General features: G+C 54.9%; 2 protein-coding genes and 1 long non-coding RNA gene across 18 annotated transcripts in view; 2 read left to right on the top strand and 1 right to left on the bottom strand.

Moving 5' to 3' along the window:
* Positions 1 to 12,863, top strand: part of PNKD (PNKD metallo-beta-lactamase domain containing) — a 59,827-nt gene extending 46,964 nt beyond the window's left edge. For all 3 annotated transcript variants that reach the window (XM_077885247.1, XM_077885249.1, XM_077885248.1), the window contains 8 exons: positions 6,350 to 6,465; positions 6,606 to 6,718; positions 7,304 to 7,362; positions 8,046 to 8,138; positions 8,511 to 8,674; positions 9,371 to 9,457; positions 10,615 to 10,730; positions 10,970 to 12,863. In XM_077885247.1, the coding sequence (XP_077741373.1) occupies positions 6,350 to 6,465; positions 6,606 to 6,718; positions 7,304 to 7,362; positions 8,046 to 8,138; positions 8,511 to 8,674; positions 9,371 to 9,457; positions 10,615 to 10,730; positions 10,970 to 11,143 (922 nt within the window). In that variant the 3' untranslated portion in view covers positions 11,144 to 12,863. The remainder of the gene's footprint in view (positions 1 to 6,349; positions 6,466 to 6,605; positions 6,719 to 7,303; positions 7,363 to 8,045; positions 8,139 to 8,510; positions 8,675 to 9,370; positions 9,458 to 10,614; positions 10,731 to 10,969) is intronic.
* LOC144306017 (uncharacterized) lies at positions 3,293 to 16,071 on the bottom strand. Its single transcript, XR_013373045.1, has 3 exons — positions 14,962 to 16,071; positions 14,198 to 14,570; positions 3,293 to 3,579 (listed from the first exon to the last, which is right to left on the bottom strand). It is a non-coding gene; the product is annotated as an uncharacterized LOC144306017 (long non-coding RNA).
* The window catches only part of CATIP (ciliogenesis associated TTC17 interacting protein), a 23,998-nt gene continuing 19,281 nt past the window's right edge, over positions 14,965 to 19,681 (top strand). Inside the window, exons 1-2 of one of the 14 annotated variants that reach the window (XM_077885246.1) lie at positions 14,965 to 15,228; positions 18,223 to 18,311. In XM_077885246.1, coding sequence (XP_077741372.1) covers positions 15,203 to 15,228; positions 18,223 to 18,311 — 115 coding nt within the window. In that variant the 5' untranslated portion in view covers positions 14,965 to 15,202. Of the gene's footprint in view, positions 15,229 to 15,756; positions 15,996 to 16,075; positions 16,298 to 18,140; positions 18,459 to 19,681 lie in introns of those variants that run through there. The other 13 variants (XM_077885232.1, XM_077885231.1, XM_077885239.1 and 10 more) reach the window with 13 other exon arrangements.

Genomic DNA, 19,681 nt, shown 5'->3' with positions numbered 1-19,681 from the left:
TGAGGCTGGGGAAAGAAGAGCCCGGGAGCTCCAGACACATGCTCTAACCTGTGTGTGCAGACCCCATCCAGCGCTCCCTCCATCTCCTCCCTTCGGGGGTCCTGGGCCCAGACCTCAGGGCCTGGGAAGTTGGGATTTTGTGCCTGTGACAGCCGCACCCATGCCCTTGGGTCTAGGTGACCTGGTTATCAGAGCACCCTGCTTGGCCAGGTGTGTGGGTGCAACAGAGAGAGGGAGGGACTGGGGAAGCAGATGAGTGAGCAGGGGAAGGCAGAGCAGGGGCAGAGGCCTCACGAGCCCCCACTGGGCTTTGCAAGGCCCAGAGCCGGGCACATGGGGCCCCCTGAGCTGACGGCTGTAACACCTGCATGCTGCCCCCACTTCCCCCACCTCTCCTGGGCACTAAGCCAGCATTTTCTGAAGGCCCTTTCTGCGGTGTGCTGGTGCTGGGGGCACCCCCGGGGGGCGCAGAGGAGCCTCGAGGAGCAGGCCAGGTCACAGGCCGTGTCACCAGCCAAGTCTGCCTAGACTGTGTGTGGCACTGATTAGACACCGGGTAGAAGTTGATAAGGCCCTGCCACTGAGGGGCGCAGCTTCTGCCACCCCCAGGGGCAGGGAGAGGCCGAATGCTCTAGATGGAGCAGAGGAAGGCGGCTGTCTACTGGGGTCACGAGGAGGTGGGTTTGAACTGAGGTCTGAAGGATACTTAGGATTCTAGCAAATAGAGAAGGCCTGGAGGGTATTAGGGGTAGAGCCATGCAGGAGCTGAGGCAGGAGGGTAGCCTGAGATTTGAAGGCGTTATTGGGGGCATTCAAAAGGACAGAGATAATAGAACAATCCCCATGACCTCCTAGCTTAAGGATCAGAATATTACTGACACCATGAAGGCCCTGGGCCCACCTCCCCAGCCTGCCTCCTTCCTGCCTCTGAGGGCACCCTGCTGACCTGCCCACTGACCATCCCCCCAGCTGCCCATATTTTTTCACCACAGCCATCTGTACCCCCCAAACAATACAGATAATGGCTTTGCATGCTCTGGCATATATATTTGTTTTATTGTTGTTGTTGTTGTTGTTTTTAAGATTTTATGTATTTACTTGAAAGAGAGAGACTGAGCAGGAAGGAGGGGCAGAGGGAGGGGGACAAGCAGAGCAGTGAGCAGGGAGCCCGATGTGGGGCTGGATCCCAGGACCCTGAGATCATGACCTGAGCCGAAGGCAGACACTGAACCGACTGAGCCACCCAGGCGCCCCTGCATTGGCATTTTTAAAAGCTGTTGTCAGATTGTCTGTTTTCCTTGAATGTGTCTGCTAGCTTAAGGTTGCGTGTTTGAGTTTTGTGCATGCTGAGACCTGGTGCTCTGGATCATTCTGGTTGTCAGGCACTCTTCTGTCACCAGTGGGGAGCCACTCCAGCCTCTTGAGCAGGAGCAGGGCTCATTTAGGTGGCACTTTAAGACCTTAACTTTTTCCAGTGGTTTGCGGTTTGGGCGGAGAGCTAAGGGGAGGAGGCCTCCTGCAGAGCTCCTGGGACCTGTTCCCTGGGGGCAGGGGGAGGGGGAGCCGAAACTGAGAGGATTCGGTTTGGGAGCTCAAGCTGCGTCACTGGGAGGGTGACAGGGCCTGTTCCAGACAGAGAGGCCACAAGGGGAGGAGCTGACAAGCATGGTTTTTGGAACCTGGTGATTGTGACACCCACCTAGCCAGCACTACGGGCAGATGGAGAAGGTGCCCCAGGTCTGGGACTGGAGAGCGTCACACAGAAGTCACTGTCAGCGAAAGAGCAGGCCTGGGGACAGGGTCCCAGGGTCACCAGGTCCTCACCCCCGCCTCCTGCCGCAGGCCAGCCTTCCCCTGCTCTGTACAGTGACCCGGACTTCAGGCCCCCAAGGCCACCTCCCCCTGCAGCCAAGCAGGGCACACCAACCCATCTGAGATCTCAGGTCTGGCATCCATCCCCACCGACCTCCAGCTCCCCCTCCAGTCCAGCTCAGGCCCTTGTCATCTCCCCACCCCTGGCGCCTCAGTTCCTCCTGCCACCTGCCACGCTGCTTCCTCCGACACTGACACTCCAGGCCAGCAAGCTCTCAGAAAGGGAAGTCAAAGCATGTGCCTCCCTGGCTTTCAAACTCCCAGCAGTTTCCCTCCCCCGAGGTGACCCTCAGGGAAGCTACAGGCCTTCCCTGAGCCCCCGTCTGCAGCAAGACTGCCTCCCCTCTCCCCTCCGCTGCTCTCTTGCCTCGCCAGCTGCACTTCACTGCCCACCTGCGATCGATTCGTTTCCTGGTTCGGTGTCTGCTGGCAGGGCCTGCCTTGTGCTCTGCTTGTGCCCCGGGTCTGGCACATGCAGCAAATGCTCCCGAAGAGAGTGAATGAAAGAAAGAGGCTTTGTTTCCTGCAGCCTCTCAGTGCACAGCCCCTGCCCCGGTGGATCTTGACCTTTGCTGGTGGAGAAAGCACGTATAATAAGCACCAGTAAGGAAGCCAGGGAACGTTTACCAGGGAACGTTGCCTCCCAAGTGTGGACAACCGCGTTCTAACAGCTGTGAGGGGTGCCCCGTTGAATTCGGGAAGGAAGCCACAGTTGCCAAACCTTCCACCCACCAGGCCCCCGACTATTCGCGTTTGTCATCTTGTATGGCCACTTAATTTCACATGGTCCTGGAGGAGTAAGTCATGGTATCGCCACTTAATAGACAAGGAACCTGATCGAAGAGTCTGATAGTTTGCCCAAGGACACCAGGCTGGGGGTCCGAGCCATGACTGGAACCCAGAGCTTTCTCTTGCCAGGGCCTCTGTACATTCCTTAAGCCTCAGTAGGAGGGAGTGAGGTCAGGAACAGGACTCCGAGAACGGATGCGAGGTGCTATCCGGGGCACAGAGCAAAGAGTGAGTTTCTGTACTTATTGTGTAAGTTTTCGTTCTGCAATAATTTCAGACTGGCAAAAACAGCACACAGGGCTCCCACATACCTCTCATCTGGCTCCCCTGAATGTTACATCTTCCACCACCACAGACAGCACAACCAGGATGCTAACGTCCATATAAACCCTGAACTACTCTCCTTACTGAAGTTTTTCCAATTGTCCCACTAACATTCCTCTTCTGGCCTAGAATCCAATCCGGGATACTCATGTTGTCTCACCCAGTCCCCTCCCCTTGGGCAGATCTGTTGTGCCAACTCTGTTATTACAACAGCACAGCGCAGAGAACCAGCAACACCCCCACCCCCGTGGCTCCCCCCCCCTCCCTCCGGGGACTTGTACACTTCCCGCCTATCCATTTCTTGGTAAGCCCTCCCCACATTCTGGCACAGCACGCTGCCTTCGCTTCTTGGAAATGTCACCTCCACAGTGGCCTTCCTTGATGTCACCATTCTCTGTTCCGTTGCCCAGTTTTGTTATTTTTTTCTTCAGTTTTATTATGTCATCTCGACTTGACAATATTATTTGTTATCCTGTCTGCCCCACGAGCACCAGAGGCGGCGACTGCCTGACTCCCTGTACTCTGTGCCCAAAGCGGAGCCAGACCTCGCTGAATCCTGGTGAACGGGTCAAAGTGAGAAGACCTGGAACCGATCTGAAAACGGAACAGAAAGAGGGGGCCTAAGGAAACTGGGCACAAAGACACAGAAAGCCTGGCACAACCTTGCCATCGGGTGTCCGGATGCCCAACGCATACGGGCACGCGGGCACCCAGGCAGGGACCGCAATGCTTAGATGAAATCATGGAAACCTGCTCATTTTTGGCTGACTTGTTTGTAGACAAATCAGCCAGCTCTTGCCAAGAGGCCTGAAGAGCGGCTGCCCCTGCCTCCCGCCCCCCCAACAACACAACAAACCTCCGTAGGGATTTAGGGCACACCGTCTACCCCAACCCTGCACCTCGACTTCTCTGTCTCAATCCAATCACCTAGAATTCCTGCCCCTTTTCTGACTGACTTGCTGCACAGCCCTAAACATCGACACAGGAGGTGTTTGTAAGGGTCCCCCAAGCCCCCCAGCCTAGTCTCATCTTCCCTTCTGAGTGGCCGGGGCGTGAGACAGCTCGAGGAGGCTCATGCTGAGCTGCTCACATTATTGGCAAAGCCCGGTGTAAAATGGAATTTGGAGCCTCTTGTTCAAAGGAAAAGAAAGCTTTTCCTTTCTTCTATGATTTCTCTTTTGACTTGTCCTGATGTTTCTTTTTTTCTTTTTTTTCTTTTTTTTTTTCTTTTTTTTCTTTTTTAGAGATTTTATTTATTCATGAGAGACAGAGAAAGAGGTGGAGACATGGGCAGAGGGAGAAGCAGGCTCCTGCCGGGAGCCCGATGCAGGACTGGATCCCGATCCCAGGATCACGCCCTGGGCTGAAGGCAGACCCTCACCTGCTGAGCCACCCAGGTGCCCCTCAAGTAGCAAATTAAAAACATCAGGCCTGGGGCACCTGGGTGGCTCAGTCTTTGAGCATCCCACATCGGGCTCCCTGCAGGAGCCTGCCTCTCCTTCTGCCTCTGTCTCTGCCTCTCTCTCTGTGTGTGTCTCTCATGAATAAATAAATAAATCTTTAAAAAAAATGATTTGCTACTTGACATCCCCCTAAATAAAGAAAAATTAAAAATCTAAACCATTAGCACATATTTTGCCTTTGGCTTTTTTACTGTACAATCCCAGTTTTTGTTTTTGTGGGTGAGAAGGAGGGAGAGAGAGAGAGAGAGAGAGAATCCCCAAGCAGGCTCCACATGCAGCGCGGAGCCCACACGGGGCTCGATCCCACCACCCTGAGATCATGACCTGAGCTGAAACCAAGAGTCTGAGGCCCCTGACTGAGCCACCCGGGAGCCCCTGTACAATCCCAGTTTCTTTCTTTTTTTTTTTTTTTTTTACACAATCCCAGTTTCAAATGCAAATATAACATGTGACATTTAAGTCACACGTGAAATCACCAGAACTATAATTCACGTTCCCCAGCTCGTACACGGATAGTATTTTGATCTCACCCGAGCAGTGGAAATGCGCACACTACGGAATTACCTGTTTCTATTTCCCTTCTGGTTCGCGCACATTCCGCCAACCCTGTCTGCCTTCGGCTTACTGATGAACGAGGGGGGACCAAAGGGACGGGACAGATGGCTTGCCTCCTGTGGCATCGTCTGCTGCAAAGACGGATCACACGGGGACACAACACAAGGAAGAAGGACGGGGCAGGGTTTCTCGGTCGCTTGTGTTTCTTAGAACACCACCTTCTCTCTGCATTTGAAGCAAGTTCTGGTCTGCCAGGCCAGGCAGCGAGCCCCCTCGCTCAGTCGTGGACGTATTCTCACCTTGCGACCACTTTGAGTCTCGCATCCCCAGCATGGTGGGGCCACCAGCATCCTGTGCGCGGGGACAGCTTGAATATGGCAGGCGTGGGGCCACCCGGGACAGAGCGTGCAGGTGTGGGGGTCTCCTCCGCCCAGCGCATGTTCCGTTGTCCTATCACATTTCACTTACAGGACGCAAACTCAAAGGTAAAAGCATTAAGAATTCCATGAAGGTGACAGTGGAGCATTGAACCAAGCGTGGGTCCCCCGTGACTGTGCCGGTCGCATGGCTGGGAGGCTCGCCCTGCAGGCCAGCATCCTGTGTTTGGAGGACTCTGTTGGTCACAAGTCCCCTCTGTGTCTTGTGCCACCTTTCCGCTTTTTCCATAGGTAGCCTGGGATGGCCTGACATGGTGGCAGGAAGACGGAGGGAGTGTGCTCAGGCCATCCATCCCGCCTCACCTCTCCCTGCTTCCTCCACCAACCGGCCAGAGAGAACTTTCTAGAGTTTCCCCAAACAAGCCCTGCCGTCTGCTGCCTCTGGGCCTGTTGTTTCCTGTGCCCCCAGAGGCTCTCCAACTTTGGTCCCTGGGCCAGCCGCAGCCAGCATCCTGCGGAGCTTGTTAGAAATGCACGTTCCCGGGCCCCACCCCAGACCTGCCGAATGGGGGAGGCTGGGGATGGGACAAAGAATCAGGTCCAGTGGCTGCCTGGCGCCATGTGATGCCCACTGCTCTTTGGAAATACGTTTTCCACCTCATGTCAGCTTCTTAACTGCTACATCCTCATTGTGGAATAAAGGCCTCCGCCTCCGAGTCCCTCCCGCGAATCCCTCAGTTCACCTGTCCCCGGATGGGCCTGGGGCTTAGGGTGCATCTGTCCCGTTTGTCCATCTTGGCCTGGGGACCGAGCAGGGCAAACCGTAGGCACATAATAAGTGACGGTAGAGATGCGCTGCCTCGGGGGTGGCCACGGGAGTGGAGATGTGGGGCCCGGGCATCGTGAGGGCCGCCTCGCGGAGGGGCCCGGGCCTGGAGCGGGGCTGAGCGCCGGTGTCCCAACCCGCAGGTACAGCCTGTACACCCGCACCTGGCTCGGGTACCTCTTCTACCGCCAGCAGCTGCGCAGGGCTCGGAATCGCTACCCCAAAGGCCACTCCAGAACCCAGGCCCGCCTCTTCAACGGTGAGCTCCGGCCGCCCCGGGCCCGCACCGCTCCCTGCCTGTGCCCCATCACCCCCCATCACCCACCCCCCATATGCCCCCCCACTGCCGCTGGGCTCCCTGCCCATCAGCCCGCCCACAGCCCATCTCTGTCCCCCCAGGAGTGAAGGTGCTTCCCATCCCCGTCCTCTCAGACAACTACAGCTACCTCATCATCGACACCCAGGCCCGGCTGGCTGTGGCTGTGGACCCCTCTGACCCTCAGGCCGTGCAGGTGAGGGGAGGGGGGCAGGGCTACCTGGGGCCACCTGGGGCCACCTGGGCGGCTGGCAGCTTTCCCTCCCTGATCCCTCTGCCAGTGGGACGTGCCTGCACACACAGACCCCACCGTGCAAGTACACACAGGGACCCCCACAACCACCCAGGGCAGGGCTGGGTGGGGGAGGACAGTCGTGGGGGAACCCTAGGGAGAGGGATGCTCACTCAGGACCCTGGTCTGGGGTTTCTTCTGTCTCTCACTCTCTGTGGCCCCTTTCTGACCCTCTTCTCTCATCTGTGTCGGTCGGTCTCTGGGTCTCTCCATCTCTCCTTCCCACTTCTTATTTCCCTGTGTGCGTGTGTACCTGGGTGTTCCCTGCCCCTCGGTCTCCCTCCCCGCACCTCCCCATCCTCTCCCCTGTGTGCTGGCTCAGCCTCAGCTGCCCGAATCCCCCCAGCCCTCTCGTCACTACCCCCTCATCCTCTAGCTGCGTCACCTCCCTGGCCCTCCTCCTCCCCGCTCTCCCCCTCTTCACCCAGCACCTGTGCCCCTGCCGCTCGCTGACCACTACCCAGTCTCAGCACCTCCTCTCTCCCCCAGGCTTCCATCGAAAAGGAGGGTGTTAATTTGGTTGCCATCCTCTGCACCCACAAGCACTGGTAAGGGGCTGGGATGGGGGGCTGGGGGACAGATGAGCTTCTCTGGCCGTCCCTGGCCCTAGTGGGCTTGGCAGGATGAGGCCCAGTAAGGACAGGCCGGGCTGGGGGGCAGGGAGTCAGGATACCAGGGCACCCGCCTTCTTCATAAAGTCGCAGGGGCACCAGTAGAGGAGGGAAGGGGCGGGGCTCCCCCCATGGCACTTATCAGGCCCCTGAAGCCCTGGAGGAGGGCAGGGCGGGCATTTATCTTTCATTCCTTGGGCACATATCAGATGCCCACTGTGCTCGGGACATGAGCAAACCCTGTGAGTTCTTTCCCCAAGGAGAGTATAGTCCAATAGGGGAGACAGCCCTGCACTCCAGCGTACGAGAACCAACGTTTAGGTAGCAGTTGGCACAAGGGATGGGAGGTGGGGGGTACTTGGTGAAGTGTGACCAGATCCTCTTGGGAGAATTAGAGGTCAGTGACCCGGAGGCTGAGAGAGTCCAGGGCAGGGGGGCAAGTCGTGGGGATGAGCAGGGCAGCAGCTTGAACAGAGGCCTAGAGGTGTGGACGGCTTGGCTCAGTTCAGAAGCCTGGGGCTCAGGACTCAAAGGTCTGGAGACCTGGAGAGAGGAAGGCAAGGGGGCCTCCCAAGTCCCTTTGTCCTTCAAAGTCCCTGCCTGTCTCTGCCGTCCTCCAGGGACCACAGTGGAGGGAACCGTGACCTCAGCCGGCGGCACCAGGACTGTCGGGTGTATGGGAGCCCTCAGGACGGCATCCCCTACCTCACCCAGTAAGGCCCTGACCCGGGGTGGGTGGCTCCTCTGTGAGCCCTTTGCCACACCCCATCCTTCAGCTGAGTCTTGCAGGACCACCAGCAGCTGGATCTGTGCTGGTGCCCTTCCTGCCCCTTCCTTAGAGGGCAGATCACAGCCCGTCTGAAGACCGGCACTGTCTGCCCCCCAACTCATCCAGCCATGGTCCCCAAAGTGGGGAGAGGCCAGGTTTTTGGATCTGAAGCCCTGGGCACTGTGAGTGCCTCCCCTCTCTAGTCTGGAAGCCCTGCCTCCTTCAAATCACCCAGCCCCTTGAGGCCTAGGGTAGGGCAAGGATTAGCACAGCCCAAGCTCTAGCACCTTCTCTCCTCTACTGCCTTGCTTCTCAGTCCCTTGTGTCATCAAGATGTGGTTAGCGTGGGACGGCTTCAGATCCGGGCTCTGGCCACCCCTGGCCACACGCAAGGCCATCTGGTCTACCTGCTGGACGGGGAGCCCTACAAGGGTCCCTCCTGCCTCTTCTCAGGGGACCTGCTCTTCCTCTCTGGCTGTGGTGAGTCTTGCCCCCCCCCCCCACCAAAGGGATGCAGGAGGAGGGAGGCAGGAAGGAGGGGGAGAGGTCACAGCAGAGACCCAAGGATGGCCACAGCCCCATGCAGCACATGAAAACTTTGCTGTCGGCACAAACACTGCCTCGCTGTTACTCTCATCTGTGTCAGCCCATTGTTTTAATACCCTCGCGACTTCGCACGGGGGATGCACAGAATGAGACAATGCTTGGAACTGGGTATAGACCTTGCAGGGTGTTGGTTTCCACTGGGTGGAGCCTGGTTCTCTGGCACAGTAACTGGAGAGACTAGGTCACAAAAGGTGGAGAACCCTCGAATGAGAGGGTGACCCGTGGGCAGGGGAGGATCACAGTTCCGGGCTGTGTGAGTCTCAGAGGGCGGCGCAGGCAAAGAAGTGCGCCTTGGAAAAGAGCAACCACCCACCAACCATGCGTGGGGCCCCTGGCACTCAGCCTGAAGCTCCTGTCCCCTCTCCGTCCACGTGTCAGTATGTGCGATGGAGGCCTTGGCTGGGGGGTGAATACGTGGCTCAGCTGCCATGGGAAGGAGGGTGGAGAACCTGGGGGTGGGTATGGCGGGGACACGGTTGAGGGCCAGTGGCCGGCCCCAGCTGTCCTCACCCCCTCCGCTACCAAGCTGTGTTCTCCTTGTCCTGTGACATGCCCGCTGACCCTCCCCAGGACGGACCTTTGAGGGTACTGCAGAGACCATGCTGAGCTCCCTGGACACAGTGCTGGGGCTGGAGGATGACACTCTGCTGTGGCCTGGTGAGGTGCCCCTCCCACTCCCCCCTCACTCCCCTGGAGTCCTGGCCGCCCCAGCCTCTGGCCCAGAGGCGACACAACCCCACCTCTGGTGGCTCCTGGGAGCCAACTCTAGCACTGAGCACAGAGCCCCCTTCATTCCAGAGTGCTGGCTCCGAATGCCTCTGCTTCTCACGCCAACTGCCCCTGACAGCCAGCCCTCGGCCTCTTGGGAGCTTTGTTGGTCCCGGTGCATCCCAGAGAGATGGCTGAGATTTTAGAGCCAAAGCCAACAACAGAAAATAGCCTTTGCTTATCAGAGAAGTCAGTATCTCTCCATGTATCACCCGCATGCACCCGTACCACACATTACGTGGGCGCCTCTCCCCATGCATGTACGTGGCATGTCCATGCATCCATCCTTCCAGACTCTGCATGTCCCTATGTACATACACGAGCATTGGGATGTCCGTGGTTCCTAAAACACATCACTAAGATGTTAGGTAATCCTCAAAACATATATATATATATATATATATATATATATTTTTTTTTTTTTTTAAGATTTATTTATTTATTCATGAGAGACATAGAGAGAGGCAGAGACATAGGCAGAGGGAGAAGCAGGCTCCCTGTGGGGAACCTGATGCAGGACTCGATACCAGGACCCCAGAATCATGCCCTGAGCCAAAGCCAGATGCTCAACCACTGAGCCACCCAGGTGCCCCCTCAAAACATCTATTTATCCATCCATTCATTCGATCATACTTGATTAAACACCTGACGCTTACCGGGCTCTGTTCTAGGCACCAGGGACACGTCTGTGTTCTAGTAGCATTATTTTCTCCAGATGACAAAACTGCAGCCCAGAGAGGTTCCACGACTCGGCCAAGGCTGCACAGCCGGGCAGGGGCAGAGTCAGGACTAAGACTGCAAGGCCGTCTGGCTCCAGGTCCCGTGGTTTTACCCCTGAACTGCTCTGCCCCTCCACTCGGGGCTGACCTGTGCCCACATTTAGAGAAGCAGCTCTGTGGGGTTGGGCCTTTCCTGGAAGTGCCACCCCTCCCCCTGGCTGTCGGGTACCCAGAGGCCTGGGGCAGGGAGGACTTTTCCTGACGGCACCTCCCCTCTCTCTGTGTCCTGCATCTTGCCCGCCACCCCCCACCCCTGGTGGCCCTTAGGTCATGAGTATGCGGAAGAGAACCTGGGCTTTGCGGGTGTGGTGGAGCCCGAGAACCTGGCCCGGGAGAGGAAGATGCAGTGGGTCCAGAGGCAGCGAATGGAGCGCAAGAGCACGGTGCGGGGCCAGGGCCGGGGTCCAGGCGGGCCCCCAGGGTGCTTCCCCAGTAGGGACCCCTCCCGGCTGAGCTGCGGCCTGCAGGCCCCTCCCCAGAGCCCCCACATGTTTGGTCTTGGAGTGAGGCCCTCTGGTCCCTGAGACAGGGGAGGGGGTGCGGTGGGGGGCTTCCCCGATGGGATCTGTTTTCCAGATTCTCTCCATCAAACCCGCTAATCCCGGTACCTCTCATCCCCCAGTGCCCGTCCACCCTGGGAGAGGAGCGCTCCTACAACCCATTCCTGAGGACCCACTGCCTGGTGCTGCAGGAGGCTCTGGGGCCAGGCCCAGGCCCCACTGGGGATGACGGCTACTCCCGGGCCCAGCTCCTGGAGAAGCTCCGGCAGCTGAAAGACCTGCACAAGAGCAAGTGACAGCCCCTCCCTGGCGCAGCCCACCCCGCACGGCAGGGAGGCCACCTGTCTCGTCGCCCGCACCACACCATCCCTCTCATCACTACCGCCACCACCTCCATCGGCGCCCACAGGGGGCATCAGTCCCCAACACTGTCAGAGGGAGGAGGAACAAGGTGACGAGGCCATGAGAGCCAGAGGCTGGAGGCTGGTCAAAGGCATGGAGACCCCAGGGGGTGAGGCTGAGGGAAGGGGAGCCTTGGGACACCTCCAGACCCAGCTGGGAGGGTGCCTCCTCCCCTGTCCTGCTCCTGCCAGCGAGGACATGGAGAGTGCCAGTCACCCCTCCCTCAGGACGCCTCACTCTCCCTGTAGCCCCTGAACCCAGGGCAGCCGGAGCCTCCAACAGGTTGAGTCCCCTTCCCCCTTCTCCCACACAGGGTTGGGAAGCACAGGCCCCCTTAGTGGCCTGAGGTGTGGTGGCTTGGAAAAGTGGTCACTCGGGGAGGTGGCTGGGCTCGGGTGTCCTGAGGCACCGGCCCTCCTCCCCACGCCTCCCCGCCTCCCAAAGGCATTTTTCGAACAGAGCCATTTCTGGGAAAGACGAAAGGGCTGGAAGTCTGCATGTCTGGACAGTCTGGGCCTCAGCGCCTCCCCTACGGCCTGGAAGACGGAGGCTCCTGGTTGCCACAGACGGGACCGAGGTGACAGGCTGAGGAGACGCCAGGAGCTGGGACTGCAGCCCCATAGGTTCCCTGCATAGCTGGCCTCTGCCCTTGCCTGGCGCCCAGAGGACTCCCCTTGCCAGGAGAGAGAGAGAGAGAGAGAGAGAGAGCGCCGTCCTCCCCGGCCAGAGCGGTCTTCTCCTGATGGCCCTCGTCCTTAGGAACATCTGCCTTGTTCTAACTCCTGCTTTATCCTCGGTCCCTCTCCTCTTTTAGTTTATAAAGACATTCATCTGGCCCTCAGCAGTTTGCCAAGAACACCCCATGTCATTTCTCGTTGATCCCGGGCCCCATCCTGGCTGGGGACGGGAGCAGCAAGCCGTCAGCCCTCGAGGGAGCAGCGGGCCCCAGGACCCCAGGCCTGAGCCCTACCCCCAGCTCAGCCTCTCCTCTGGGCCCTGGTCCGGGTCCCCTTGGGGCCACAGAGAGGAAGCCCAAGGTCCTGGAGCAGGCCTACCTGGGGTCAGCCGGGAGCCTTCTCTTCCTGTGTTCAAGCCTCTGGGCCTATGCCCGCCTCTCGTGAGCCTCCGAGATGCCCCCTGCCCTCAGTTTCCCTCCTCGCCCTGCCTCTGCCTCCCTCTCCAGCCACAGCCTCTGGTACCAGCTCTAGCAATACCGCCAGAATAGAGCTCCCCGCCCCCCAGACCTGCAGTTTCATGCCGCTGTGCCTTTGCTCATGCTGTCTCTTCAGACTGGAATGCCTTTCCCCTGCTCCTCCGGCCTTGTCTGCCTGGCAAACACCCATTCATTCACCTCTCACAATCCCCCTCAAAGGCCCCCTCCTCCAGGAAGACAACCCCGTGCCCCCCCACCCTCCAGGCTACCTCTGCTCTTTGTAAATGCTTCTCTCGTGGCACTTCTCACACTGTATTTTACTTGTTTACATGTTTGTCTCCCCTTCTAGACTGTGAACCCTTCAGGGCATGGACTGTATCTTATGCATCTCTGTAACTCTGCGCCTAGCACGGTGCCTGGCACGCAGTAGGCGCTCAATAAATCTTGAATGAAGAATTTAACTGGGGCTCGGTCACTCAGTGAGATCAGCTTTCCTGCCCGTTCCGTCCTCCCGTCTGAGTTACAAGCCTGCTAACTTGGAGTTACTGCCCTGCCGCAGCCTTGGCCAGAGACAGTGCTAGAAATACATCCTCCCGTGGCCTGTGTGCACTTTTGGGGTTACGACGAGCTTACCTCAGTGTTTCCCGGAGCTCGAGAGGCATGGGCACAGCACCGGCTGCAGAGCAGAGGAATAGCACCGGGAAGCCAGGCCTTGGCACCAGCTTCCCTTCAGTGCGTCTCTAACAGAGCCAGACTCCGGGTCTGTACCTTAGTCAACTATCTTGAGGTTTTTTGCTTTTTTTTTTTTAAGATTTTATTTATTTATTCATGAGAGACACAGAGAGAGGCAGAGGGAGAAGCAGGCTCCCTGTGGGGAGCCCGATGTGGGACTCGATCCCAGGACCGTGAGGTCACGACCTGAGCCAAAAGCCGCTCAACCCCTGAGCCACCCAGGCGCCCCCAACTATCTTGAGTTAAACGTTAACACCGTGGCTTTGTTTTCATTGTATTTACCTTTGGGGTCAATATTTTTTAAAATGTATTATTTATTTTAGATAGCACAGGTGCATGCAGAGGGGCAGAGAGGGAGGGAGAAGGACAAGCAGACTCCTTGCTGAGCGCGGAGCCCGATGACAACGTGGAGCTTGATCCCACCATCCTGAGATCATGACCTGAACCGAAATCCAATAGTCAGACACTCAACTGACTGAGTCACCCAGGTGCCCCTGGAGTCCATGTTTTTGACAAGTGACAGCAGTTTTCTTTTTTTCTTTTTTCAAAGTGATAGCAGTCTTCAATTCATGAAAGTAATTAAAGATGTGTATTGAAATAGGAGTGAAGTAAAGGTGGTACTTGACCATAGCAGAACTCCTATTTTTTAAGATTTATTTATTTATTAAATATTTCTTTATTTAGAAAGGGGGGGCACAGAGGGAGAGGGAGAGAGGGGGATCTCAAGCAGTCCCCAAGCTGAGCACAGAGCCCAAGCTGGGGCTGGATCCCACGACCCTGAGATCACTACATGAGCCAAACTCAAGAGCCAGCCGCTCAACAGACCGAGCCACCCAAGCGCCCCCATAGCAGAACTTTTAAAGGTGGCCCTGATATGGCTGAGGGCCGGGCAGCACTGGCTTCACTCCACATTTCCCTGGGGCCAGGCCAAGGCGCAGTTCTCCCACCCCTTGGCACAATGGGCGCCCTCACCCCAAGCAAGGGACCTTGGCACTGGTCCCCCGCTATGCCGGATCAGGGCTGTGCTTAGGGTGGGCATGGAGGAAGGGGCTGTGGTCCTTACCTTCCCAAAGAAGAGTAGCTCCCTGTGTCTGTGGTTGTCTCTGGGTCCCTGCTGCCGTGAACGGGCAAGCCCCAGGGCCAGGTCTCCTGGGGTCTACCCAGCTTCAAGAGGCACTTGGTGACAGTTCTCTAGGGCTGGTGGGGCATGTTCCTAGGGCCTTTGTGATCCCCCCACTGGGACATCATCCCAAAGGATAGCATGTGCTTTTTGTGGTGCTGGCAATGACCAGCAGCAACCAGGCTCCCAGCCCGTTGCTTACGGGACCGCAGGTGTCACCGGCCTTAGAGGCTTCAGTTCCATTCCCAGCTCTGTCATTCAACATCCAAGTGTCCTTGGGCAGATGTCACTTCCTCAACCTGTTTCTTCACCTTCCCTGGAGGTGACAACCTTGAATGAGTCCGAACGCTTTTCAGGGGCCAGTGACATACTCAACACTAAGCTTAGACCAAGAGGAAAATTTATCAGTTTATGAAATTAAGAAGTGGGGGATTAGGTCATGGTGGCTTCGGGCATTGCAGGATCCATGGATTCAAAGGGCAATTTTATCATTCAGCTTAACTTTCTTCTGCATTGGGATCAGTCTGCCTCAGGCTTTCTCCCTGAGGTGGAAAGATCACGTCTGGAAGTGCTAGGCTTGCAGGCTGCTAGTTAGTTCAGCAAACCCTAGCACAACCTCCCAGGGTCTATCCAGTTGCGTCAGCTCAGCTTGAGCCGCGTGCCCTACCCTGAGCCAATCAGGAGTTAGGGGCATGGGCCCCTCTCACCTGCCAGGTTAGGTCCTATGACCACTCTTGGAAAGGGCAGTGTCAGACCCAAGCAACCGAAAGGTGTGCTGAGAGTGTAGAAAATGTTCCCCAGAGTAACAGAAATGACGCAAGGCAGCAAAATCATAGAGGTTCACCAACAATTCTGCTTGTGAGAGGCTATTATGAGCAAAGGCATGTGAAGTCACTTTGGAAAATGCTACGTCAGATTCCTGGTGCTATAATTCATTAGACAGAGGACATGGAGGTAGATGTGTGGCCGCAAAGGTATTTGAATAATACGTAGTTTTAAAAATAACCAGTAAGCTATTTGTTTCTTCCTGAGTCACAGGCTGGCTGTCTCTAGGGCAGGAAAGGAGAAAGGGAGGGGACACGATGTGGGCAGCCCCAGGCGTTCCAGGGAGGAATGGAGATGGGGAAGGGGGGAGGCGAGGAGCCCTGGGCCTACCCGTGTGTGCTGGGGATGGTCTCAGCCCTCCAAGGCCTTAGCCACACATGGAGCCTTGAAAAGTGGGTGGGAACCTAACTCTGGGGTCAGTAAACCCCAGGCAGTTACATTTACTGAGATCCTAAACATAGGCAAAGCCCCACAAGAGATGCAGAGAAAGGCACCTGTCTTAGGGTTCTTCAGAGGGACAGAACCACTAGAAAATGAGATCATAGATGATAGATAGATAGATAGATGATAGATAATAGAGATGACAAATAGATAATAAGGTGGCAGAGAGAGGACTTGGAGAGGGACCAGGCTGGATAGGATAGGTTCTGCCTCTGGTTGACCGTGAGTGACGCCAGATGGGCATCTCATGTCACCCAGCTCCATTCTGGAGTGACTGCGGGGACTGAGGAATGAGCACAGTCACGGGTGGGGAGGGGCAGAGGGAGAGGGAGGAGCAAGCTCCCCCCTGAGCAGGGAGCCCAATGTGGGGGCTTCATCCTGGGACCCCGAGATTGTGACCTGAATTAAAGACAGTTAACTGACTGAGCCCCCCAGATAGCCCCACGGTTTCCATTGATTAACCAGATGACCTTGGGTAAGTTACTTAACCTTCTGTGCCTCCATTTCTCCTGAGCCCACTGAGGACATGGGTAGCACCACCCTGGGAGCTGATTGTGATACATGAGTGAGTTCACACCCACAGAGCTCATGATGCCATAGATGCCCATCCCAGCAGCTGGGAGGACGCAGGCTGTCTCTGTCACAGGTTCAGAGAGGCCAACCTGCCCAGGAGGGCTGCACAGCTCGCAGATCTACCTGCTACAGAGGGTCCCTCCGCTGGCCTACGAGGCCCTAAGGGGACCGGTAACAAGGGTCTGCAGCGACTCTCTTTCGGAGGTTTAAAAATTAGATTAAAAAAATTGGATGTTGGGGATCCCTGGGTGGCTCAGTGTTTTGGCGCCTGCCTTTGGCTCAGGGCACGATCCTGGAGTCCCGGGATCGAGTCCCACGTCGGGCTCCTGGCATGGAGCCTGCTTCTCCCTCTGCCTGGGTCTCTGCCTCTCTCTCTCTCTCTCTCTCTCTCTCATAAATAGATAAATAAATCTTTTTTTAAAAATTGGATGTTGATCCTTCTAGGAACCACTCTGTCAAACTTCTTTCTCTTCTAGTAGGAAACAGCCAGCATGAATGGGGGGGTTCTTGGGAGGGGCAGGGAGAAAGAACCTGGGCTCCCAGGGCTGGGAGCCTGTGTGCGCAGGGAGGTGGCAGTCCTGTGCAGCTCCAAGGGCCTGACCAAGGAAAGGGGAGGGAGGAGGGGGGCAACTCTAAAGGGTAGAGGGCTCTGGGAGCGAATCTGCCCTCAGGCCAGGAAGAGGGTGCACAGTAGGGACGGAGCTACGTGGGCACCCCTTAAAGAGCATCTAGGGGATCCCTGGGTGGCGCAGCGGTTTGGCGCCTGCCTTTGGCCCAGGGCGCGATCCTGGAGACCCGGGATCGAATCCCACGTCAGGCTCCCGGTGCATGGAGCCTGCCTCTCCCTCTGCCTGTGTCTCTGCCTCTCTCCCTTTCTCTCTCTGTGACTGTCACAAATAAATAAAAAATTTAAAAAAAAATTAAAAAAAAATAAAGAGCATCTAGACCATAATGTGCTTCTTTTATTTTCCGACTTTGTCCTAATAATAAAAAAAAATGTTTCCAATTTTATATAATTTACATAGGAAAGCGATAGAGTTTGCTTTTTGTAGACCTTATTTAAATCTTCTATCTTGAGGCGCCCGGGTATCTCAGTGGTTGAGCATCTGCCTTCAGCTCAGGTCATGATCCTGGGGTCCTGGGATCGAGTCCTGCATCAGGTTCTCCCCGGGGAGCCCACTTCTCCCTCTGCCTGTGTCTCTGCCTCTCTCTCTGTGTCTCTAGTGAATAAATAAATTAAATCTTTGAAAAAAAAATCTTCTCTCTTTTAAATTATTTTTTATTTTTTATGATAGCCACACAGAAAGAGAGAGAGAAAGAGAGGCAGAGACATAGGCAGAGGGAGAAGCAGGCTCCATGCACCGGGAGCCCGACGTGGGATTCGATCCCGGGTCTCCAGGATCGCGCCCTGGGCCAAAGGCAGGCGCCAAACCGCTGCGCCACCCAGGGATCCCTCTTCTCTCTTTTATTAACAACTTTATCAAGCTATCATTTCCATAACACAAAATTCATCCTTTTAAAGTGTACAATTGAGTAGTTTTTAGTATATGCACTGTTTTGTGACCATCACAATCTAATTTTGTTTTTTGTTTTGTTTTGTTTTGTTTTTTTAATTTTTATTTATTTATGATAGTCACACAGAGAGAGAGAGAGAGAGAGAGAGAGGCAGAGACATAGGCAGAGGGAGAAGCAGGCTCCATGCACCGGGAGCCTGATGTGGGACTCGATCCCGGGTCTCCAGGATCGCGCCCTGGGCCAAAGGCAGGCGCTAAACCGCTGCGCCACCCAGGGATCCCTAATTTTGTTTTAAGATATATTTATTTGAGAAAGAGAGACAGAGAGAGCATGCGTGGGGAGAGAGGAGGAGAAGGAGAGAGAGAAACCTAAGAAGATTCCGCGCTGAGCGCAGAGCCCACCATGGAGCTTGATCCCACAATCCTGTGATCACAACCACAACCTGAGCCAAAACCAAGAGTCAGACGCTGAACTGACTGGGCCACCCAGGGACCCCACAATCTAATCTTAGGACATTTTCATTCACCCGCAGATGAAAGCCTGTGCACACTTGATGTGACTCCACGCCTCTGCGTACCCACACCAAGCGACCACTGATCTCTCTGTCTCCACAGATTTGCCTGCTCTGGACGTTTCACATACGTGGCATCAGACAATATGTGGTCTTTTGTGACCAGCTCCTCTCCCTCGGCATATCCTCAAGGTTCACATCGGAGCACATGGCAGTAGTTCACATCTACTCTCCTTATGGCTGAATAATATTGCATTGTGGGGATATGCACCACATTTTGTTTATCCATTTGTCAGTTGACAGTTGGGTTGTTTCCATTTTTCGGCTACCATGCATCAGGTGCTGTGAACATCTGTGTACAGGTTGTTGTGCGGAGAGATGCTTTCAGTTCTCTCGGGTATAGACCTAGGAGTGGAATTGCCGAGTCATATAGTAACTCCACATTTAACTTTTTGAGGAAGTAACAAACCACCTCCTAAAGTAGTTGTGAGTTTTCTTAATGCCACTGACAGTATCTCACGTGCAGAGAAAGGCTTCTTCAGAATTCACTTTCGCTTTTAAAAATGAATACTCAAAATAAAATTTAAATGGCAAATAAAATTAGGGGCACCTGGATGGCTCAATTTCTCAAATTGCAAATTTTAAAACGTAAACATTTTTTAAACTTTTAAGTTCAACTTCTGAGTCATTTTTTTTGTTGTTGTTAAATATAATGCTTCTATCCAACACTGTTATTTCTTTTTTTTTTTTAGATTTTATTTATTTATTCATGAGAGACACAGAGGGAGGGAGAGAGAGAGAGAAAGGCAGAGACACAGGCAGAGGGAGAAGCAGGCTCCATGCAGGAAACCCGATGTGGGACTTGATCCTGAGACTCTGGGATCACCCTGAGCCAAAGGCAGACGCTCAACCGCTGAGCCACCCAGGCATTCCCTGAGTCATTTTTTAATCAGAAATCTAGCACATGTTAATGATGACTTTTAAGAGGGCTTTGATTAATAATTGGTCCTCTTTTAAAAACTGCAAAAGGTTTAAGCAGTTTATGTTGTATTTACTCATCCTCGATATTCTACTTCCTTTTTAAAAGCAAATAATTGTTATATGTCAATTATATCCCATAAAGCTGGAAAAAGTAAAATAAGAAGAATTCAATTATCTTTAAAAAGAGAGAGAGAGAGAGAGAGAGAGAAACCAGCCTCCCAAGTACTTTAACTGCAATCTAAGAAAAAGTAAACATATAACAAATTTGAGGGCACTTGGATGGCTCAGTTGGTTCAGTGTCCAAATCTTGGTATCAGCTCAAGTCTTGATCTCAGGGTAGTGAGTTCAGGCCCCAGGTTGGGCTGCACACTGGGTGTGGAGCCTGCTTAAAAATTAGCTAATTAATTAAGTAATTAAGCAAATTTAAATGTTTTTATATTATTTTAAATTTTTATTTAAATTGAATTAATTAACATATTATATATTATTGGCTTCAGAGGTGGAGTTCGGTGATTCATCAGCCTTATATAACACCCAGTGCTTATCACATCAAGTGCCCTTCTTAATGCCCGTCCCCCAGT

The sequence above is a fragment of the Canis aureus genome, chromosome 36 (assembly GCF_053574225.1).
Source record: "Canis aureus isolate CA01 chromosome 36, VMU_Caureus_v.1.0, whole genome shotgun sequence".
In the NCBI taxonomy this organism is placed as follows: domain Eukaryota; kingdom Metazoa; phylum Chordata; class Mammalia; order Carnivora; family Canidae; genus Canis; species Canis aureus.
This window is presented reverse-complemented; position numbering and strand designations above follow the sequence as displayed.